General features: G+C 39.6%; 1 protein-coding gene and 1 long non-coding RNA gene across 6 annotated transcripts in view; one reads left to right on the forward strand and one right to left on the reverse strand.

Annotated features, from left to right (window-relative positions):
- Positions 1-24,932, reverse strand: part of LOC104358255 (myelin basic protein) — a 91,229-nt gene that overhangs the window by 6,627 nt on the left and 59,670 nt on the right. For all 4 annotated transcript variants that reach the window (XM_032991330.2, XM_032991329.2, XM_032991331.2 and 1 more), the window contains one exon: positions 13,739-14,169. In XM_032991330.2, coding sequence (XP_032847221.1) covers positions 13,739-14,169 — 431 coding nt within the window. The remainder of the gene's footprint in view (positions 1-13,738; positions 14,170-24,932) is intronic.
- On the forward strand, positions 2-6,946 carry LOC116961207. 2 transcript variants are annotated; one of them, XR_004406879.2, is made up of 3 exons: positions 2-177; positions 4,565-4,670; positions 5,510-6,946. It is a non-coding gene; the product is annotated as an uncharacterized LOC116961207 (long non-coding RNA). The 2 variants fall into 2 exon arrangements; XR_004406878.2 differs by having other exon boundaries at positions 5,859-6,946.

Raw genomic sequence — 24,932 nt, forward strand, 5'->3', positions numbered from 1 at the left:
CAGAATAGGCACATGGCCAAGTCAGCCAGGAAGGAAAGATAAACGGTGACTGTATGAAGAGTAGTTTTGACCAGGGATGAAAAGAAGAGAAAAATGCCTTGGAAATCTACCAGGATTGCAACCAAAAGTTGTCACTGCTGTGGAGGAACAATTTTTTAATACAATGGCAAATACAGAGTATGTATATGGACATATGTTGTGCATATATATATATATATATATATATATAGGGGTGTACGTGTCTTTAATGTTACAGCCCAGTGTGGCTGTTACTGGAAAGTTCTGATAACAGAAACCTTGTAATTTTCCTTCTTTCATAAGTAGGACTGTAGAATGTAATTTTAGAAATGAAACCTGAAACGGAGGAAAACTTAAAATGCTGATGGATCATTCTCTATGTGAGAGCAGGAATGGATTCTGTACCATTTCTCAGTTCCCAAAGACTATATAACACTGAACTGCAAGAACAACATTTTTTTTAGAATGAGGGAATCAAATGAGAATGAGACTGACCATACTTCCTATTTTCAGCTGGACTTCCTGAGCAATACAGAAAGAAGTCTAGTAAGTGAAGGTAAAATAGATAACAAAAATAACGCATTGTGAAGAGTGAATAAAATGACTGGTACTTAGAGCATGATGCATCTGTTGCAGTGAAAATGGGGTCAAAAATGCAGTGTTGTTACTGCTGTGTGGATGCAGTATGACAAAGTTTATAAAAGAACTGTTACATGTGACTGACCCAGTTACAGATGTCTGCCCATCACTGCAAATGAAGAGGTAAAAGGCTTCATGCTCAGTGCAACAGATCTGAAGTATGTCCAGTGGGGAACAGAGATGGTGGGAGAGAATGAGAGTAGCAGTGCCACAGTGGTTCTCTTAGTGTGGTGAATGCCCTGAGAATACAACGATGTTAGAAATATCATGTGAATACTAAAATTTTCATTGGCCTCTAAAGGGGAAATGGAAAACCATAGTGAAACAGTAGCTTGTATAAGCACTTCCCTAATAGTATAAACTGAATGAACATTTGACTGTAGAACAGTATGAATAGTTACTTAACAAATACTTTGCTTTCATCACATATAGAAAAACATTGACCAATTGCCAGGGAAAAAGCTTAGTCTGATTGTTGGAGCAGGACTCCTTTCTCAGGAGCAGTCTTGTACGTTTTGAGAAATAGATTGATACCTATAGAACAGATTTGCAAAGGTTTGAAGAGTCTTTTTACAATTTGAGTGAAATCTTGTGACATCAGTAGCTTTCAGAATGACGCTGACTGCCCCAAGCTATTACCCCTGAAAATGGCTGTGCAGAGATTTCCAAGTTCTAAGACTCTTTAATAAAAGGTCCTATGAAACCATCTAGTGTTACTTCTCAAAGCTGCTGCATGGAAATTTTATTTTTAAGTGATTGACATCGGATCTTGTGTTCTTATGTGAATTAAATGGATATGCATTATGTTGGATCATGCAGAATGAGATGAAATATCCATCTTCATGAGTGGCCTTTTAAGTTACGTAATTCTGAGGAGAAATTAAATTCAGATATCTTGTTTAGAAGATTAATTTCCTTAGGATAAAAAAATTAATCAATGCAGAGAAGTTCCACTGGTACTAGTATAATTTTTTGCATGCCAATAATATGTAGAGATTTACTGTTTAAAAAACAGGATTTTCTGATTTTTATTCTATCTGTGAGATTTTTATGGTCCTGCTTATACTTCAGCAGGTTCTATTTTGTCACTTGTTCAGTGTTGCCAAAATATCCCCTGCTGTCGTGATTAAGAAGAGGGAGCCAGTAAGGTATCAGCCCGTGTTTAGAACAAGTTACTTCAGCCATGTGTTTGTCTAGTTAATCGATGTTCAAATGAAGCATTGCTTTGCCTCTGGAACCATCTGGCTGCCTTGTCTTTAGGATAAACACCATGATAAATACCATGGTGTTGCAGATCTGAACATCCCCTTCTAGCAGCAGGGACTGGTTGCTATCTAACTGCAGAACTATTGCAGTATGTGAAGGAGAAAAAAAAAATCAAAATCAGACTTGATTGCATGCAGCCTGCAGCCCTGCAGCGGGCTAGGTTTTTACAGTTTAGATGGAGGTTGAGCTTCCTGAATGTAGCATTCTGATCAATTATTAGGTGCTAATAATCTGACTGACTGAAAAAGTTATTGTGTAGAACATACGTATTTTCCTCTGTCTGTGGTGCCAACTGTCAGCATACTCGTTGACTGGGTGTGCTTTTAAAGCTTACTGGGAAGTAGCAAAGTCTGAAGGCATTTTTAATTATGGTTCTGTACGAGTTTAATAGCATGGTTTTCCCAGTGTTACAAGTGCTTTCCTTCCATATTATCAGCAGGCTTCATCTGCGGTCAGAATCTTCCATATTCTCAATTTGTGGCAGTTAATTACACATTTCCCTTTCATTTATTAGTAGAAATACTGTTCCACCTGTAGTTTATTCTTCCAGTTTTTGGATTTCTAGGGGCCAGGGTGGGGGGGAGGGTCAAATTCCAGTGCTTTTTTTCTGAGATTGCTCATATGCATGATTTATGAAAATCATTTCCCGCAGAAGAGTTAAAACATATCTGTAGATGTTAGAAGTTACATTTGCATGGAGTCAGGCAATTCTTTGCTGAGTGAAAGAGAAACCAAATCTGGTTTATCTTGCTAGGATGAGCTGCTGACGTGGTGTTTTATAATTGGACTTTTTTGAATGACCTTATCTAGGCACTGCACATTTCACTAATGCATTCAGAAGACCGCCATTTATTTTTAAATATGCTTTAAGTGCTTGAGAAAAAAAAAAAAAAAGCATTAAACTTAAAAGCTAATAGGAATGCAGAAGAGCCACCATGTTGTAGGAATGGGTGACATTTACTTGTTTCTTTGCGTTACGGGTCTCTGTCACGCGGCAGCTGCAGCGAGCTCCCCCCACACCTCCTGCAACGTTGTCATGACTTTCAGTCTCGGGAGCATTGCCAATAAAAAGCAAGCTCGGCTTCACGTCTATATATTATGCAATGTACTTGCAAAGTATAATCTTGAATTCAGAGCCCTTGGGTGGTGGTTGTGAATTTGAAAACAGAGATGCCTCAGTTTGTGCCTCTAAAATTCCAACTTCTAAGAGTTCGTAGTTGGGAGCAGGCTTTCCTTCAGAAAGATAGGACAGAGGAGAACACTCGGGTTTTCACTGTTCCCAGTTTACTTTTTGTTTGACCTTAATAAAGGTTCCCTACTAAGTCAACGCTGATGTACATGCAAAAAAGCCAAAAAGGAAAGATCCCTTAATCTGGATAATTTTATTTGTTAGAAAATGTTTGCCAATACTGGAAGTTTTAGCAGTGTCTGGGAGATCTGATGACACAGACACAGTTTGCAACTTCACTGTGAAATTAATAACTTCCAGGATTAATAATGTAAATAAGAACTCTCTTAAAAATATATGTAAAGTACCCACAGTTATTCTGTAAAGGGGAGGGATTAAGTATTGTAATCCTTTGCAGCTCTTCCTGGTGATACACAGGAATGTTGCATTATTTCACTGTGACACCTACCTTATGTATTTTGGCCACTAACAAAAGAAGGAAAGAGAATAAGTTTCAATATAGTGCAAAGAAAACATACAGGTATTTTACCTCTTAATAGTAGCTATACTTTGCCATTGCATTACCTGTGTTAGCCATGTACTTTCACATAAAACAAATTTACTGGCACAAACTGTATTAATATTTTGAGAGAGCTGTTGGAAAAAAATAAAATGCTGTTTCTCTAACAACAGTAACAAGAATCCATACATAATTCAGTATGTGTTCCATTCTGGGTTTTGTGCAAGATTATTATATTTCCAGTTGAGGTGAAGATACCCGAGTATATGGCCTTCAGTAGTCCGAGACAGCAGGCTTAACCAAGTCTCCTTGTATTTTCTGTGGCACTAAATAATGGTTAAGGGGTGTTACTGCCTGTACTGTAACTCTACAGGAGACTAGAGAAGAGGGGTCTTGTGGTTTTTGATAAATGGAGCAGGCGCTTCTGGTTTGTACATTTGGACACCGTGTTTGATAATCCAGGTTTGTGATTGTACGTGCATCTCTATTTGGGGGATTAAATTAATTTTCATATAAACATTATTGCAGTTATGTATTTTACGTGTCCTACTTGACTTTGTTTTCAGATTTGATGCGTAAGTATAAAAAATGTGGTTAAGCAGTAGCAGACATTTTTTAGTGATATGAGAACCCACGAAATACATATCTGACTTTTTGCTTGGTATAAACATGGTATGTTAGATCTTACAACTTGCACTCATTAATGGGGACATTTAAACGCACATTATAAGATCTCACTGAGGGCTTTCATCTTCTGCAAGAGGATTGCTTATAACTGAAGGTCACATATACACATAAATACAAACTTAAAGCTCTAATTCCCCATCAGTAAGTAATAGGCGTTAGGAACAATAATAGTATTAACATATTTTTCATTTGGAATACTAAATTTATATCTTTTTCCCAATTCCTTTCAGTATCTTTATTATGTGTTTTTTTGTTGCATACTTTAGGATGTGAAATGAAAATCTAAAGAATGTCACACATCGTTCCTGCAATGGCAAAATCCAAATACATATGAAACATCAAACTAGCTGATTTTAAATACGATCAAGCCAAGTAAGTATTTTTGACATCAGTAAGAATGAAAAACAATGGGCATTTTCATTGTTTCGGTGAGTTTTGTGGTTTCCGTGGGATTGTCTTCACATGATACCTAATTAGCTGCTGTGCATGAATTTAAAAGAAATCATGCAAAATCTACAAATCTCAAATTCCTATAGATATGAAAAGCACATTAAGATTGCCTTAGAAAACCAAACTGTTCCACAACCTACGGGATGTAAAGCTTAACCTCCACTAAGGCATTTGCAACCGTAGCGGTAGACTAAAATTAGCCCGTAAGCATTAGGTGGTGAATACTGGTTTGTGGGAAGAGCAAGATGAAAAAGCAGCAGGCACGCAGCTCAGTTTGTGTTGTTCTTGAAATGGGCTTTGAATCCAAACTCGTAAGTATAAGGAAATTCCTAGCCAGGTTTGCATTTCTCTAGTTAGTACCATTTCAAAACAGTATTCCAAACAGGAATTGAGATGCATCCTTTTAGTGAATATATACACTATTTTTTTTTAAATAAAAGGAAGTGTATTAGATACAGTTTGACTAGAGCAATCATGGGAAATCTGACAGGCACGTGCATAGAGAAATTGCTTCATCTCGGGATCCGGAGGTGCTCTGTACGTGGGGCTTCGTGTTCCTGGCGTAGCTGGCGCTGTCAGAGCCTTCCAGTGCCGCTACCTGGCCTCTCCTCAGGCAGCGACAGAATATCCAGCACACCTGTAACGTGAGGATCTATTTCTCCAGGCTTATTCTAGTAGTAATACACCTACTGTAAACATGCACTGCCAAGCCAGAGCTGTGTTAGACTGGTGTCACCACTTCCATTTTCCTTCATCTGCAGCCCGAGGTGCGATTTGCTCATCGCGATGGCGTTTGTTCCAGGCTGTTGACAACTTCCTGATCCGTTACAAAAAGCGATGGGAATGCTGACGTCTTCCCCACATGCTGGTCTGATGGTGACAGTATAAGTAATAAGCTAACTAGCTCAGCAGGCTTTTCTAATCACTTTGGAAAGGACGAACCACACATCCTTGTAATGGTACCGTTAATTTTTACTAATGTGGAGGTTTAAGACAGAAATGAAATTCCTTGTTCAAAGTTACAGAGAATTAGTAGGAAGAGAGATGTAGAATCTAAGAGGTTCTGCCTTCTAGTGTCGTGCTGATATCATTAATATAATCTTTGTCTAGAAATAGGTGATGAACAACAAAAGGAAGAATTCTTAGCAGAAAGATGGGAATAAAAAACACGGGAGGAAAGACTAGAGATGACTGAAAAGAAACCCGAGGAAAATGAGACAAAAGACGACATGAAGAATGAAACAATGGACAACACTGACCATCAAGAGAGGCAAGTGCTAATGGATAATCCAGAACCATACTCCTCCATAACCCTCTTACTCCTTACTGCCTTGATGATTAGGGTTCACAAATCAGAAGGTAAGAGGAAACAATTACTGGGGAAGAAAGAATAAGGACAGTTGTTCAGGATAGTAGTTGTTCCATGAAGGGTCCTGAGTGAGGGACCAGTGCCATCGCACCTTCTGGGTTTTTCTCCATGGCCAATTTATTCCATTGTTGTGACACTTAATAAATGGTTTGAGGGGCAAACCCCAATGCTTTAATTTACCTTTGCTTTTCTGAAGTGTTTTTCTGCCTAGCATCAATCATTATGTTATTCAAACATTCTTCATGGTAGAGATTCTTTATCTGCTTGGACATAGTCTCTGGTGCATATTCATTATTATCCTCTGTACTGTTTTATCAAGTTGGTATCGATGACATGGATTAAACCTTGTTGAAACAATCCACTATAGAAATCCAGTGCAAGACTTTGGGTTTTATGTTTTGTTTGTTTGTTTGTTTGTTTATTTGTAGGTTGGGGTTTTTTTTGAGAATGATCACTCCAGCAAAAAAAGAGATTTTGGCTAGTAGGTATTCTCAGGATAGTTTCCAGGGCAGCTTCTATCAACAAACTTCACAGCCTTAAGAACTTAACTGTACATGGCCAAGATACGGAAGGCAACATAGATTAGTATTCACAATGATAAATTTCTAGAGAGACTACGTATTTGGTGGAGATGCATGTTGGCACTGCTACAGCAAAAAAACACGTAACACTGTGGGTATGGCTATTAGTAAGAAAGCAGGAATTTGTAAAAATTCTAAAAAGCCCTGTTGCCTAGGATTTTCATATAGTCAAGAAGCTTATAAAATAAACAAGATGATAATTATTTAGAAAATAAAACTATAAATACCAGGTGTACACTGTCCCTTTACAGCTGCTGACCAGAAATAAAGAAGATAAAAATGTCACAACAGCCTTGATTTCTCAAAACACACATCTCATCTCTCACATTGCACACACTAACCCACCCACAAAATGTTTTATCAGTTCTCATCTTTGAAGGGACAATTTTATTTCTTTTCTGCCTGTAATAGGTAAGTAAATGACAAGCTAAACACTTGTACAGGTTGTTAAAAGTACTATGGCTTACATCAGCATAATTTATGGGGAGAGTGTAATAGGAAGGAGAGTTTACTATTATGAAATAATTAAGACGCAGCATGGGTTAGTATTATTTGTTTCCAATAAATAAGTTATCACTGATAGGTAAAATGTCTAATAATGTAGTCAGTATAAAATGGAGGGGGGAGATGGACCAGCCAAAACCTGAGGCTTGTACAGTTTCTATGGCACGGCACTTGTATGAGGTATCAGAAATGAAAAAGTAGATGCATCATAAGCAAAAGGCGAAATAGAGCTAAGGCTCGCCTTGGGTCTGCAGCAGTAATTCAGCATGTTTTACAAACATTTTTTATATTGCTTTGTAAAAAATTCAGTAAAAGTACCTGAAAACGGCAGTGGAGGATTTTTTGTGTAGCTCAGAAATGAAACCATGTAACTTGTGAGTGAAATGAGTGATCAAACATGTCTAACTAACTGGAGACGGTTTCAGGAACAAGCTGAGCTGTTTTGCATCAGTACACAAAACGAAAGCCAGCGAGTGTCACTAATGGGTATGTGATGATGGAGGTACAAAACAAGGTCAGGAGAAAGCTATTAAGTTTTGCCTCGATTTTCTCCTGGGCAGTGTTTACCATAGTGCAATCTCAAAACAGCTGAAGAACAAAGTCATTAATTTCGGCATTCTAGGACAGAAAGGACAATGGATAAGGATAATGCGAAGGATAATGCAGTTCTTCATTTGCAAGGAGTTAATATATGTGACAGAAAAGCCCCCAACATAACAGATTTTAATATAAAGCAATTTCTTACTTATAAATTTGGTTCATCTGCAGAGAAGCAAACATAATGAGAAAAATGTAACGTTCAGTGGAGAAAATCCTCATGCTAAATTTTTAGTAAGTCTGTGTGACCTTCTGTACATGAGTTTTGGGGTTCCTGCCTGCCCTTCCCACTTGTTTAAACAACAACCACCCCCTCTAGGTATATCACAGTGAAAAATACAGACCTTATTCTCAACTGGGCTGCGGTACCGTGCCGTTGAAAACCAGAGGACTTGCTGCAGAAGAGCCAGGGGCAATTCCCAGCAGAAGCCCCCGGGGAGGCCATCGCTGCCCCTCCGGGGGCCGCGGCTCTGCCCTGCCCTCGCGCTGAGGCCCAGGCGAAGCCCATCTGCAAGGCTGTAACTTCAGAGAATCCTTGGAGCTCTTGTTCAGAGCGCGCTCCTAGCTCTCTCTTAAATAGATTACTGTTGTTATATTCATACTGGTGGATAGAAGAATCTAGAAATAGTCTAGCAAAGACTGAATAGGAAGATACTGGTAGAAGTTTAAGGAAAAGGGGAAATCTTTTGCTGTAGGCTGATTAGAAAGACTGATCTCTAAAGTGCTTCTGTTGATTAATTAGTATTTTAGCCTGAACATGTTCCTAAATACATTTCTGAGTTTAAGAGACAAAAAGAGACCATATAAAAGACACTAAAAGCAGTGAAGTGCATAGGCTTTTCCAGTCCACCCAGTCATGACTTCAACTTCTAACACAACTCAAAGAGTCCCAATTACTCTGTCCCGTTTCTGAATAAACCTTGCCATGCATCTGCTGTTAGGCGGAGCACAAAGCACCACTAATACGTTACCAAAAGTCAGTACTTGCTCTTCTAAGCATCACTTACAGTGCATTCCACCTAGCCTGACTTCCAAATTCCTCTTACAGTTTGTAATAATTACTTCAAGCAGTAAACTCCTTGAAAAGGCAAGAGATAAATTAGTTCCAGTGCATTAAATGTGTTAACTATTAAGCATGTTTAACATGTATAGGGTCATATGTGTGTGAAATTAACAGGTCAAAATCAATTCTATGTCATGTTGGCTCCCAAGCCTTTCTCTTACCACGTTCTGTGCGCTACTCACCTGTTGATACTTGCTTGTTTTGAACAGATTATTTTTTTACAACAGACAAATCTAAACCCCTCAGAGGCCTACCGTACAAGTGAAATGAGCTTTAACCACACTGGCAGTTCTGATACACGAATTTAATTTTTAGGTCATTCATCATTCATTACTACCTGCTACAGAAAAGAGAGGCCAGATTCAGTTCCCATTATCATAAAGCAAGAACACCAGATTAGGCAGCTTCAGTTATTTAAAACATAGTCATTTCCTTACAGGAGGCAAGCTTTATTAATTTCTGTCCGATACACTGTTTTCAGTGAATTTTGTAGGAGGACATACAGCCACTTTTAACAACCTGAAACCCCATCACGTACCATGAAGTCGTTTGTTGCAGCTTCTGTTAATGGATTAAAGTATTTAAAACAAATTAAATCATTAGTACACCGGTTTTGTGGTGTAAACAGTTTAATGAATACATAAAGCACATATAAAGCAAAAGATTAAAACGAAATTGTTACAACCACCATAAACTATATAAAAAAGTTTGTTTTACAAGCATGTTGCTTGCACAGCAGGTTTTACAAAACAGTGTATCACGAGCAATACCACTCCCTGAAAACCAAGACTTGGAAATAAAAATCACAGTAAGCATTTACTTAAATCACATCATATACTAGTCAGACTAGCATTGATTTAACTACTTTTCAGAGTCTTCATGGTGCTGTAGTACACACTAAAGCTCGCAAAGAAATGTGAATAGAGTTCAAGTGCAAGAAGAGAAAAGATACCTGGATATATGAATATACCCATGTCATTATTTAAAACCATGGTTCCTAAACTTTTGACTGTGCATGCTTATCCCAACCCTTTCTGCAGATCCCCATTACAGCAGCTGCTTAACTCTGGGGTGGGTTTGGAACTGCTGTTTCAGAAATGCTGATCCTAAATCCCAGGTTCTGCTCAACATGAGAAGAACTTCAGCCCAGTCCTCCTCATACTTTGTCTGTAGGAAGGGGAAGCTTCATGTCTGCCTACCATACTCCTTGCCCCCAAACACATATATATTGGGAAAGAAATACAGGAGCAAGGCTTCATACGGGCAACAGGAGAACATTACAAGATTGCATACAAAACTGAAGCAAAATATAAACCAAAAACTGATATAATCTTTCACTAAGTCTGGTCTCAGCCTATTATTTACTGTCACTCACAATATTTTGGTTTGTTGCCTGTGTGTCGCAAATGTATTTTAAAGTTTAGTACGTTAATGCATAATGTTAGACCAGGAGATAAAAGCTTTAGTTTCACAATCCAAACTTTAGTAGGGAAAGAAAAATCATAAACAAAGGAATTACAAAAGTGTAAACAACTGCATAAAAGAAATAAAATAGCACTCAGTACATACTGAAGTTGAATACAGCCTAATATCTAGGAGGCACAAGAAAGATTTGATCATTTTAACCAACTTGCTTATATGCTCTACAATTGTTTAGATAAATATTCTATGAAGATTAGAACGGAAATAATTTATAGTTACACTACTGCCTTGCATGCTTTTTAAAATGTCTGCACCGCAGTTTCTGTCTGTCACCCTTTTAAATTCTTCTTTAATACAATTAAATTTAGGCTGTGAACAATAATAGTTTTGTTTGGAATATTCTCCCTTACAATTTTTTCTTAGAAGTACAACATTCAAGCTGGTTTTGATTGAGTTTCAGTTAGCCAAAATCTTGATGGATCAGGGGTTGGGGGATGCACTGGCTACCCCTTGGAGGAGAAGGGGTATTTCTGTGAATTCCAGTATTTCTATTTTTATTTATCCCCATGGGACTCCCATGCACTCCTAATTTAACTTCAGAATTCCAGGGTAAGGGAGAACCCGCTCCACAGGAGAAAAGGAGGCCATGGAACAGTCCCCACTTTGTTCTTACCCCACCTTTCTGTACACAATAGTGAATATTATTCATTAATGTACTTTTCAGCTGTGGATGCAAGATGAAAATGCCTCCACAAAGAATTTATAATGTGTTTTGCTTGAATGTCAGCCCTAAATCTGTACAAAGAACAAGTGTTGTCTTTGCATTCCAGTGCTTGCTGGTGTGGGTAGTTGAGATACACGCTCCCGCTAGGGCTCAGGCTGGCTGAAAAGGGAAGATTGCAAGAAAGGCAGCTGCAGAATTGCTTTGAAATGCTTCAAAAATTAACCAGGAACAAGTGCAAGCAAATAAACAGTGCAGCTCTCTGAACTTTTCGATTTCAAGCCTTTGAAATTCATCCTTTAAGGTGCTTTTCCTGTGGAGTCTGGAAAACTGCCAACAGACTTTATTCTGCTTCAGCTCATCCATGAACCTTCATCATCTCTCAGAACTCTGACAGTCTACAGAATTCAGCAAGTGACAACTCCTCAGGTTTTAAGCACAAATAAGACTATTAGCCATCTAGATTTCCTCTGTATTCACATGTATAAGTAAATGACACCATGAGTCTTCCTTGATACAAGAAACCAAAAGGTATTAATTCAAAGGCTAAATAAGTAATAGTCAAAACAACTGTCTGTGCCACTTGCTCAATATTTTCCGCACTGAAACCCTGCTACAGTAGAGCTTCCTGGACATGTTTTCATCCATCAACTATTATCATTGTGTGAAATAGTGCTAGAGATGCATTGGCACTGGAAGTCCCAATGTGACTGACTTTTGCCAAGATAAAACTTCTCTGTGCTTCCAGCTGAGATCTGCAAGTCAGGAGTCTGTAACATTAGATATAGTTCTTAAAAAATACTTCTGCTAGGTAAAAAAAAAAAATCTATGATTCTGTACTGTTTTGCAGACATTTAAGTGCTTCAAAATAGTTTACTGAACAGCAAGAGAGATCAGACAGATGATATCCTGTCCCCTCACACATAATTACGCAGAGATCTGTAGAGAATCGTATCATGTTCACACCAAAGGATAAAATACAGAATCTGTACAACTTGCAGCCAGTTTTTAGTCATCACTTCTGAGAAGTGAGTTGGTTGGTTTGTTTTATTGCTAAGCAAGAACGTACATACCTCTGTATATTCTGTATGCAGAATTTAAGTTTTTGGTATTGTTTCCTTGGTGTACAAAGAACATTTCATATACTGTTTTTCATCCAGTAACACAGTATATGAATAAAACAGCAAGAGTTGAGCTAGCCAACCAGGTTCCAGAAAATAGCAGTGTTGGGAACAGTCTCTGATATTTGCAGTAACAGTAAGAAAAGCGGGTTTCTTCATTCTCACAGCAACAGCTTGTTGCATGTATCAACGTTACACACCTACAGAAACAACTGCATAATTGCTAAACCTTTGTTGTGAGCATTACAGGCCTCAGTTTGTAAACGTGACAAGCAAAAAGACCAAAATACACAGCTTGCTTAGTACTGGCTACCGAGATTGAGAAGCTTCTGGTTTTAAGTTTCTGGAGTATTTTTCATCCAGTGGTCTATACATTACAGCTCTTCAGGGAAGGGCTGTTATACATTGTGCTTCCAAGAGCAGAGCTGTAAGTACACCGACAGCCTGCAGCTGTCCTGTGATCACAAATCAGTGTTAAACCACAGGGTGGTATGCATCATGCCCCAGCGCAGCGCTGGGACAGCCAACTTGGGAAAGCTGCACATGCTGACCCATCCCGGCAAGCAGCACAGGTTAGATCGACCGAACAGACAACAAACATTGCTAACAGTTACTGAAAAATTTGGTCCCAGCCAGCAACTACAGGCACTAGCTTTTTGCAACACACAACGTGAGCAACGACATCAAACAGTATATTTGGCTAAAACAAGGGTTTTTCAGCTCTACAGTAGTTCCATTCAAATGCTCATGTAGTGTGTGAACACACAAACACAAGACCCCATTCATCATTTACACGGCAAAGGGTACAGTGAAAGTATATTAACTTCACCATTCGAACAAAAGTGAACTAACATGCCATCTGCATAACTTATCAGAGCAGGCAGGCTAATCCTGGGAAAAAGAATTCAAGTGACATCCTTTCATTAATACATCGGTTTTCAATTCATAAAGAAGAAATGGTTTGTTGCACAATTTCTAATATGAAATGCTCGGAATATAAATCTTCACTTCTGACCAGAATAAAGCAGCTGGACTATTCTGCACACCTGGAATTCAGGATAATATCCATCAAGCCACCTCCTCAGCAATGCTATCAACCGACCTTAAAACATGCTCTTGCGCACGCAGGCTGAGAATCTGGCCACAGTTCTTTTTCTAACATCTACTTTCAGGGCTGTCCCTCAGTTAGTGACAAACTATCTAGAGATTGTCTTGCATTTAGTGCTCTCATCCAGCTCCATTTTGCAAATATTTAAGAACAACATACAAAAGCAGACTGAAGTTTCTCTAAATGGCACAGCATACAAATGCATACAATGCACAACATTAAATGTTCATAAAAATTCCTCTCAGTAATTCTAGAGCCACCTGGATTTCTAATACTCCTTGTTACTGCCCAGAATAGCTCCTCTTGTTTCCCTGATCTATGGGGGTTTTTTTTGTTGCTTTCAGTTTAAAGCCAAGCATTAAATTACATCTGCAGGTACCATCTTGCTGGCTAAGTCAACTCTTGCATTAGAGCAGTTACACCTTCCTTCTAGACCCACCCCTTCCTGATTAATTGTACTTTATTTTGCTGTAGCTGTGCAGTTCTCTATTCCTCAGAGCTCACCTTGCCCGAGCCCCGCCGGGGAACGTGTCTTTCACCTCCAAAGAATCTGCCCAGCGAGTCAAGTAGACCCGAGTCTCTGTGCCTTGGAGATCCATGTCTAGCATGGTCTGTAGTGCTCGCAGAGGCCATTTTTGATCCGTGCCGGAAAGAGGAGCGTTTTTGTGAAGCCATCAAATCCGAATTCTCTGAAGCTGCTGCACTGTCCTCTTGGATGGTCTGTAGCTCGTCTGACTCCGAGGGCCGATCTTTGAAGGTGTTGTCTTCTCTTCCTGGGGCATCTCGGGAAAAGAGGCGGATCAAGTGGGGGCGACCAGTCGTGTCAGCTGGGTTGGCCTCAGGCCAGGCATTCTTCGGGTCTGCTGTGCCTTTGGAGTCTGTCACCGCTGGGCTCTTCGTGGAGGCCCCATTGTTCTGGTTCACATCTGCCTCTCCTGCAAACAACAAGGATGAGATATGAATACAGGCCTGTGAAAAACAGCCCTGGAACAATGCTGCTTTATCTCCCTTGCCTTGAGATGCTCATTTCATACAAAACCCGTAATATGTGCAGTTGCAATGAAACTATGTTCTCTACCAGCCTTTAAGAACATTAAGCTATCTTGGAACCGAAACTGGAATGATGTTCTCACACAAAATTTGCAGTAGTTCTATGTGGGGTTTTTTTAATTAAACATATTTGTAAATAGATCAATAGGTTGTTCAAAACACAAATGAAACTAACTTTATTTACATGGAAGGTTTACTGATGAGACAGCTTTTGGTGAGCAATCAGAATTCTTTCCCTCGAAGACCACAATTCTAAAATGTGCTGGTTTTCTCCAGAACGGGGACAACAAAAATAAAGAATTAAAGCGACACTGCAGGACTGTGCCTTCACAAGTGCACGTTCCCTCTCCACGATGTCAGAGCTTTGGCACCTGAAGATTTTGTCTCCCTTTGGAATCCCTCCTGTAACTTCAATACCAATCAAACAAGCGTAATGAGGGGAGGTTTTTTCCCCTGTTTAAATTGTCCTCACTTCAAAAAGCCAGAGAACTCTAAACTGCAACTGCTGCTTGGCCTCCCATGACAGCTCTTCTCCATGTATGATCCCAGCAGTGCCTATGACGTCCCAGCACTGATGCTGAAGGCCTAGAGCAAAACTGTCCAATTTGAATTTAGTGCTCGTGAGAAACGACAAAAACAACTATCAGAAACTGATGAGCTTTTAGCCAAGGAAGGTGCCGAGACAGACCTCTGTGGTCTAAGTGAAACGCCTGCTCCACAGATGTGCCCTAATGCATGCAGTAAAGTATCTGAAAAGAATCAGCTGCAGCACACTTAACCCTTAACCTGTAGTAGCTCCTTCTATCAGCGACAAAAAGATTGATGGAGGTTTTTACAGTTTATACCAATATTACTACTGTTCTAAGGGAAACTGCACCCACTGAAGAATATGTCTTTTCTCCAAGGAACACCAAAAGAGTATTAGTAGGTCACTGCTTGAGAAGCAAACTTCAGAGCAGACACCTCCCACACATTCACTCTATGTCAGAAACATTTTTTTGGAGTTAATGGGCCTCAGGATTTCAGAAATAGGTTACAGTTAGTTATGTGTTACCTTTAGGGTCTTCTAATTACCTCATTACATCCCCATTTGATTTGGTCCTTGTTGCCATGGGAGGGATAGGATCTGCCAACTACTGTTACGTTTTCAAAGCACCCTGGGCTCAAGTACTTCGCTGATTTGCCAGAGCATTTTTAGACTTGACACAGTCATTTCACATGATTTCACCCACTCACAGGACACTAAACAAACCTTTTCTCAGGCTAAGAATAATTCTGAAATAATTTTATGGATAATGACGCAAGACAGTAACGATGGCTTCTGCAAATATATACCCGTACTTCGGCTACAGTTTGTTGTAATCAGTTTGCTCCAGTTTTTCACATTAAAACATAACATGCAGTTTTGCTGTGCAACTGTGTGGGTTTTTTTCTTCTGTGAAAACTACCTAGAAAATGTTGTGGAACTTCAAGAAAATTTTCGTTGATTAAAACATTTGAAAGTATTTCTTGAGAATACAATTATTTAACCGACGTTAATTGTCACTGAAGACCTCATCAGTGGGGAAAAGTATCTTCTGGCAATTTTGGGATTTGGGTTTTCCTGTGAAGATACTTTCAAATTTACTAGAAACTATTAAAGCCCCCAAATGATTTTCCTAATCGAACGGAAGAGAAAGTAACTAACATGGATATACGACACATTCTAAAACTGCACCGCATTTTAAACAGCAACTCTAAACCTAGATTCTATACCATAATACAAATCCATTCAAGGACAGAAAAAGAAAAACAAACAAAAGAGCTATTGTGTTGTATTAAATGCATTAACAAAACACCAGAGGATCTGCATACTGATATTTTTTACAACAGTCGTTCTTTGTGTCACTGAATATGGGTATTGGTAAGCAACAAAGAAGGGTATTTGTGCCACAAAAGTAGCTTCTCCCAATGCATACGCAGTGAGCTATAAAGTATAAATCCTTCTGTATGCTTTATATCAGTAATGAAAGCACACATTTAACTTTTCCTCTAGATTTTCTGTATGCATAAGTCTTCTCTAATATATAAAAATACATAACAGAGAGATGTTGTCAATATTTGAGCTAATCTAATCAAAGTCTTCAAGTGCATTTGGAGAGACCGATCACTTTAATAATGTCTTATGGATATCCAGAATTAATGAAGCATGTAAACATATGCTTCTTTGTTCATTTAAAAACAAATATTTAGACTTCTATTAAAACTCATTACAAATGCTGTGCATATGATACTGATATTTTTTTTTTTTCTCAAGATGAAGCTCTGTTGTAAAAATAGAGTACCCTTCCTGTACCCTATCACTTGTACAAGAGAAAGCTGCCCAGGGAAGAAGAGGTCTTAAGGTATTTTATTTTTTTAAAACTCTTGTAAAACGGGTTAAAGAGTAAGTAAAGCAGAATGCATTGCCATAGGCATTACCAGAAGGCTATTGAAGTGTTGTCTATTTATATTTCAGAAAATAAAGTCACTGAAAGCTGAACAAGCGAGAGTGTAAGAAAAGCACGTCCTCGCATTAGGCCGAAAGCAGGAGGAGGGAGCCAGACGCCGAGCAGGGATCAGGCATCCAGGCGCGGCCCAGGGCCGCTCCCAAAGGCAACGCCACCTTTCCAGCTCCCCTCGCTCTCTGTGGCTCTGGGGCCTGCTGCTGGCACAGTTTTCCCTCTGCATGTTGGTCAGAGTGAACAAAGCTGTTTGTTCCCCGTATACACGGGGACTCCCAGAACGAAGGAATATAGCTGGACCAAAAATTCTAAACAGTCTGTTCATGAAACAAAATCAAAATTCCAAAGGTGCTTTCCATGAAACAGTATTAAATCCAACCCCCCGTTGCCTTTCATAGGAGTTAGGCCACACGTAAGTATTTTCAAAACCACTGTGCCTTAATACTCAAGTTGACATTAATAGTTTATCTCAATTCTTGATAATCAAAATAGCACTTCTATGTAAGTTTCTAATTAGCTGGGACCTCTCAGCCCTGTGGTTCAAACAACAGCTACTCTCAAGACCAAGGAAACCTGTTTTATATAAAGTACATTCTCTGATGGAGAGTCCTTGGATACAGATTTCTTTCTCATGGGTCAGTTGGTAGAGCTGCTCTGTGACAGTCCCTCCTAATGAACATAGAAGTCTGTAGTCTTCTTCCATACAGAGGACAGCCTGGGTTTTTAAGCTGAGAGTTTTAATGTGTTAAGCTTTTTTAAAAAAAGGATAAAAAGATTACAAGTTTTTCATCTCCTCCCACTCCTTTCCAGTCTTGCTTTCTTGCAGATACTTGTAATTCCTCTTACATTCTTATTGCAACTCCCTCTACAAATGCTGTAAAATACATGAGGAAAATTATAAAAGCTGAAGCATATTCCCCTACTTTGGCTTCTCAAGAGAGGCTTAACAGTCACGGCGCACTGAAAATATTGACTGTACTAATACATGACAGCAGCTTAAATATTTGTACAAAATCTTAAGAATTAAGTATTATTTACTTGTTAGAAAACACTGAAAAGTAGATTAATCAATTTTACAACACCAAATATTTAATGTATTTTATTGTAACTACAGATTGCTGTGACTACTAATTCCCTTTTTCTTGGCCTTCTTTTCTCAGGGTATGAAGATGAAAATTATCTCACTTAACTTTAGGGACCTTTTGAATCAGCTTTTCATTTTAGCTTAAGTCATGTATATTTATAAAGCAGTGCTCTTCAGTATATGAAATATAATGTACATTTGTTTTTTTCTACTTTTTTGGCCCTATCTTTTCTATAAGACGACAACTGGATAGTTAAATATAAGGCAGTACGGTTCTCAATTCTGAGTCAACTATACTTCAGTATGTTCATTGAAATGCTGATATTAAAATATGAAGTAAAACATGTGGAATTTTGTACCGACTTACCTGGTTTTAGTCACTTGAAGAAGGTTACACCTAAGACTTACTCAGCTTTGTAACACCTAAAATTTCAAGATCTTCAGTGAGCTGTAATACTAAGGCATATATGCAATGTATTAGTAATAGTTTGCCTTGTGTTATTGAAGAGGCTGAAAACCACTTTTCTGGAACACGTGGCGTTTAGTAACTTTCATGGTAATATCAGGACACTTAAAAGAACTAAAAGGTCAGAAAAAGCGTTTCCATCATCACTACATACAAGCTGCAGCTAAGGATGCCAGGGTTCCAACTTTGCTTTAAGATAACTGTTTCCCAACGTTTTGCCTCTCCTTTTTATGCCGTTAAGTTCTTTAGAAAAAGGACCTTAAAGAATCGTTTTGCTGGAAGTATAGCATAAGGCACCGCTGGGAGCCCTAAATCAACTCTGTTGTTGGTTACTGTCATAAAGCCCCACGCTTCCATTTTGCCTGCACTATCACACACCTTGCTTCAAACTAATGTTCTTGAGTAGATGGGACAGTGGAGCTTTGGATGCACGTCTAAATGAGGAGTCTGAACATGCAGCAGTAACTACACACTGTGATCTACTATGAGAGCCAGGATCAAATCAAAATCATGCCAATTCAACACTTAATATCCTTGGAAAAAAGGATCCAACCGTTCGGTGCTCCGCTGCATGAAGCATCAAAGGGAAGCGTAGCAAAAACCCGTTCGCCCTGCAGACCGTTGCAGGTCATCTGTCAGACACAGCAAGGCCCGTCCTGGCTTCCAGCCACGGCTCTGCCGCTGGAGAGGGCTCCGCAGAGCGCTGGCACCCGCTGGTCAGGCTCAACGGAGAAAAGGGGATGAGCCATCGGGCACAGACCACTAAACTGGTGCAGACAAAGGTCCAGCGAACAAGGCTGTGGATCTCCTGGTCATTTGCTGAGAGGCTTTAGAAAATACAGGAGTTACCCCATCAAAATGCTTGAGGCAGTTCCGCTCCCTCCCTTGAGCGTCAGTGAGGGGTACAATCCAGCTCCCGGTTTGGACTTTTACTGCAGCACAGCTCACAGCAGAATGAACTGTCCTCGGGCATTAGGCTTCACTACAGAAGTATTTGGGGAGAGGGAGGAAAGAATGATGTCTGCATTGTTAAATCTGAACTGCTAAAGCATGATTTACCCTCATTATGCTAAGATACAGCAGACAAAAAATGGCGCTCAGCCTAACTTCACTACTGTGGTTAGGAGGCAATGCGCCATCAGACATTTCACTTCACAGATCTAATTACTGGGTTTGTCTGATGCTTGTCAAACTGTTGGAAATCAATTCTGAACAAATATTTCTGTTTGGAATAGATGGTAGGGAGCATAATTGTGAAACAAACATAGCTCTGAACACAACTAGAACTGATCTGCTGGTGCATTTAGCCTTTACACAAACATTTTTCCCGTTTGCTACCAGAACGAATGCAGAGAGAAATGCCAGTGTGTCTCAGAATACAGATTCACATGAGTTTAACACTCCCTACTGCAGTTATCCGAGAGATCACTTCCATTGCAGCTCACTCTCCCCCCTCCCTCCCTCCTTGCCAAAGCGTATCATTTGCAGGGAAAAAAAATTCCACCCAAAGGCAGATTTTCTCTATAGGTTCAGAGTAACTGAAGGAAGAATATTTTTCTGCACAAGAATCTCAGCTTTTCCTATGGGCTAATCAAGCTGTAGCCCAAACCTCCACAAAAAATGAGAAGCCATCTGCTAAGCATAACATGCACTCCTTTGACTTTCCTCCTTCATTGCACACATTAGACATTATAGAGCACATAAGGCTCTTAACAGACAAGAATGAAACGTTGTGAGGGTGTTTCCATTCCACAGATGAGTTGAGAAAACTTCTACACTGCTCTGATGAAGCAGTGAATAAGGGGTCTACTGTGGCACAATTTTCCTTACAATAAACCTCAGTACTAAAAATATAGTAAAAAGTAGAGAACCTCACCTGGTCCAGTATAGACTCATAAATACTGGTTACTACAGAGTTATATTTACTTCTGTTGAACTAAACTGAATAAAAGATCAAGTTCTATACTACACCTTGGGTCAATAAAGATCACTGGCTAAGCCTGCTGAAAAGGATTGCATGGCTGTTGGTGAAGGCACAACGCTCTTTTAGAGCTGATGTTTAGACTGCATTGCTACGGCCAGATGAATGGAACTTCCACTTAAAATTTTACACGAAGAGCCTGACAAACGCTGCTTTCCCTGAATCCCCGATGCCTTATGGAATACCAGTTTTTAGCCATTCTCTGCAGGCAGCATTATGCCCCGAGAGCTACTGCCAGACTGAAAACCAACAGGTCCAATAGCAACTGCTACCACCTAAGTCTTAGCACAGTTGCTTTTAGCCTCATGAAGGATCTCATCTCTCCAAGCCCTCCCTAGCCCTCTTCGCTGCAGAACAGCTGTCGAGGAAGCAGAGCTCAGCTTTGCAGCAGAGCTCACATGAAAACACAAAAAGGTTTTGATGGAGAGGAGGGAAGTGCCAGTTCGCATCCCATTACGGAAATACCTGTCTTTGCAGGCTTAACAGGAGAAAGGAGTGACATTACATCTACATTATTTATGCTCATATTTTGAAGGAAATATATACTGCCTTCATTTGGGTAGAATAGGAATATGTACTTTTTAGCACATAACTATACTGTAGGAAAAAAAATTAAAATTGTATAGGAGATTGACAATTCCTTCAGATACTAATTACTAACTTATGAAAAAATAAGTGCAATTCCTTTCACTTCACTTCTGATACTAACCTAAAATGTATTCCAGATCTGCTGAAAAAAAGCCTCAACATTTGACATTCTTTGGCACCAAATCAGAAGTAGCTGTTTTACTGGGTAAGAGACTCTGTAAAATCTCTCTTGAAATGACTAGCAACCTTCTTTCCAAGGGGCCAGTCAGTGAAAAACTTGCTGGCTGCCAAAGGTGTCTGTAACACTAGTGCTGTTCTTTTGACACTGCGATAAATAAACCTTCCAAGCTGACTTGACAGTTTCTTCTCAGTTCCCTCACATACCAGAGTGTAGGTCTTGTCACCATCCTGAGATGTACCATTTTCAGGACTTGCCCCAGCCACATGAAAGTTGATTCTCAGAGCTCAGGAAGTAGAGCTGGAAAAATCTACCCGTGAAGTAGTTTATCCTTAAGGTTGTCATTATGAGAGTGGTGATCTGCCAGAAATGTTCTTTGCTTCACACAGCCACTGTTAATCTGCATAAGGATAATCAAAATCATCAATCCCCTGCTTGGTGGACAAGAAAAGACTTTTAGATTTTAAGTACTGGGGCTCATGTATGCATTGTTTGTATAAGCGGTACCAATTTGCATGGGTCCCACCGAATCTGGTTAAAATAAATACTACACTTCTTTGACTACAGCAGCAACAGTTTCAAGGTCATATTTACACTGAGGCAAACTGTAAAATTATATGTAACATGACCAGTAAATTATGTCCTTTAACTGTAAATAAGTAAGTAAATAAGTAAGTTTCCATTTCAGGGACCCAATGTTTAAAAACTAGATGACGAACACAACATAGAAGTCAGTACATGTTTATTTCATATCTAAAAGTAGTGCTGGATTATGGAGTGATAACAATAAGTATTAATTTTGAAAGTTCATTAGGGTAATCGACAAATTTTTTTTTTTTTCCCTTTCCTTTAAATTCTGCTAGACTTTATTGTCCCAGACAAAGTGCTTCATATGTAACTGTGAACCACTGCTTGTTACAAGAGCACTGGTTTCGTGATAAATGCATCCCTTAAGCATCGCTCCGCAGTAAGGCTAACAAAGGTGTACTTGCACTTCACAGCCTTGGGAAGAGGGATCCCTGCACCAGGAGGTACTGGCTCTGTGGGATCTCTTTTGGCAGGATAACTATACTGACTTCTTTAACTTACCTGGTAAAACCATGACACAACCAATCAATGCCCATGTGAAAACACACAGCAACGTGACATCTAGCTGGAATGGTGACACTCTAATAAGAATGCTTAAGTTTTACCTCATGAATTAGCAAACAGCACATAATTTTTAGTTTTGCTGGCAATGTTATGATTTGAGAGGATTGGTTCTACGAAACAAATACAAAATAAAAACTAAAAGTATGCTGTATATGCATTACAACTTGTGTTCAGCATTATTGTTCCACTGAAGGCAACTAAGTTTCACAGGATCACTGTGTAAAAGGTAGTAGCACTATCTGAGTCAAGAGATTTTTGACCTATCATCACCAGGGGTCCTCTTGCTGGAAGACTCCTGTGTATTGTCAGGCTTTTCACCAAGGCACACACAGCTCCTAGCATCCGCACGCCAGGAGATGTGAAAGCACTTGCAGTCTGTGCAGCAATAACCCAGTGCTGTGGTCTGTGCCCAAAGTCTGGATGTTAGCAGGAAGCACGTGTGGTTACTGCGGGCAGAAATGCGTTAACGCCCCGTCCCCCACGGTGAGGGGCTGCTCCCTGGGCACCAGGTTTTAGATTTGATGGAGGCAAAGCAACGTCCTACTGTCCCCAAACTTGTACACCCTGTCTTATTTATGTCAAAGTATCCTCTTTCCTCTCTGTTCTTACTGAAGAAGCTTAGCCCTTCACACAGATGCTTGATTAAAGTAGCAAAATGAGTAGTGGCCGCAGCTGAAATGGCCACGTTCTTTGTGGCCGTGTCACACGGAAGAGATCAAAGCAAGCCAGTCAGCAGTGTGTTTCAAACCATAGGAACTGCAGCAGTAATTGCATACCAACTCTATACATTCTCCTGTTATGGATGATGCTGAAGCTTAATACCAGAGGTACAACAGACTTTTTTTTCCTTACACCTACTCTGAAAGTCACACCAGATTTAACATGCAAGAATTCAGCTGGGGAGCTGAAGTTACACGTTCTCTGCCATTGCACTGAGCTTAATTTTGTCCTCTTCCCCTGTTCTAATGGGGTTTTATAGTACAGGCTATACATGTATTTCTGCAATTCCGTGATGCATCTTTGTAAGAAATTACCAGCTACTCCTCATTTTTGAGGTCTTGCAGAAAAGTTTTCTACTGAGCCATCTGCTGCCTTTAGCTTACTGCACTGACCAGCTACATGCAAATAAAGCCACCCATTTGGGAATACACAGCACAACCCATGGCAAAAAGAAAGCGGCTCTAGACTTCGTTATTTGCCTCATGAGTGTGCGGAGGTGCTGTATGCTTGTGAGCATATTTAAGTAAAGAAACATGCAAGTAAAAAGGGGCATTCAGAAAAGTTAAAAATATCCCCTGTGGGAAAACCATTTTTGATCTCAAGATTGTAACTAAAACTGATCCACTTGATTGCATGAACTGCCTTGCACTCTGCATGTTTTCACAGAGTTGGCCACTTGCTTATCAGTGCCACTGATTTACAATGAGGAGCTGAAATGAAGCCCACACGGTGGCCTACCATTGCAGAGGAATGCAGCAGTGTAGGCCTGGCTCGCAGCCTCTCCCGCTTGTTTTCCAGAACGTCTGGCATTGCCTCCATTTGCTACGGGTTACAAAGGAGGGTACAGAAAACAAAAAAGCCTGTGGTTGAAACCAGTGGGACTTGCTATGGCAGAAATTTGGAATCTATGAGAAGCATGTGGCAGTTTTCCACACAGCCCGCAGAGAGTTTTTTTAAAAAACTTAACCAAAGAATTTTATCCACCCACCAGTTTCAAAGAAAAACGTTCCTTTGTGTTACTAGAACATACAGGTTTGTTTTAATCTTGAGTATCACACAAAGGATCCTCCCACAGCAAAGTGAGCTGGGGCATCCTTTGTAATGAACAATTTCATATACTAAGATTGCTTGAGTATTCACCTTTTCTGTTACAGACACACTGAGCCTGAATAATCACTAGGTTGCAAAACCTGTACATATCCCACCCCCTCCCAAAGTAACAGCACAACAAAATGACTAGTGCTTACATCAGATTTCACAACTTCCACTATCTTTTGTATTTGCCACATCAGTTATATTTTTTTCTGAAAAACAACATATTCCTGTCAGTGCAGCTGAATCTGCAGTATTACAGCTGGATTTCTTTCGTAACACCATAGAGAAACAGGGCCTTAAAATCAGCAGAAAAAAGCAGCGTCGGAGAAATGAGTGAGGTCAGGACAGTGATTGAACCAGCTGGTTCAGAATAAGTTGCTCAGAGCATGATAAGCAGCACAAAAGCAGCTGTAGAGTATTTTCTGTTAAAACCCATCATGTAGCCTCTCCAAAAGAAAGCTTGATAACATCGCTGTTTTTTCTTGACCAGTGGTTAAGTGTCTGAGTGGTAGATTATTATTTAGGAAGCGTAAGCTGCTGAATAAAATAAAGTTGTAATAAGTTAAGAAAACATGTTAACTTTAAGAAACACACTTGGACTGTGACCACAGCAAAACTACTTACAGCACGAGACTAAAACCCCCTATTTATATGAAGTGCATTTTAGTCCGACAGAATAATACTGTTCATGCACACTAAGTTTTCCCAAGACCAACTACCTAAACCTAACTCCAACAAACCACTTCACAGTAGTGAATAAAGCCTAAAGTACTGCATGTAAGTTCTGCATATGTTAAAATAAGGAGAGTACGAATGCTTGTGACTCCCTCAAAAATAATGCATCGAGTTGCTGTTTTGGGGATGTAACTTCAAAGTTCAATCTCCAAGATAGCCTTGTGTA

This window comes from Tyto alba, unplaced genomic scaffold, assembly GCF_018691265.1.
Source record: "Tyto alba isolate M040663 unplaced genomic scaffold, T.alba_DEE_v4.0 Super-Scaffold_27, whole genome shotgun sequence".
NCBI classification, from domain to species: Eukaryota; Metazoa; Chordata; class Aves; order Strigiformes; family Tytonidae; genus Tyto; species Tyto alba.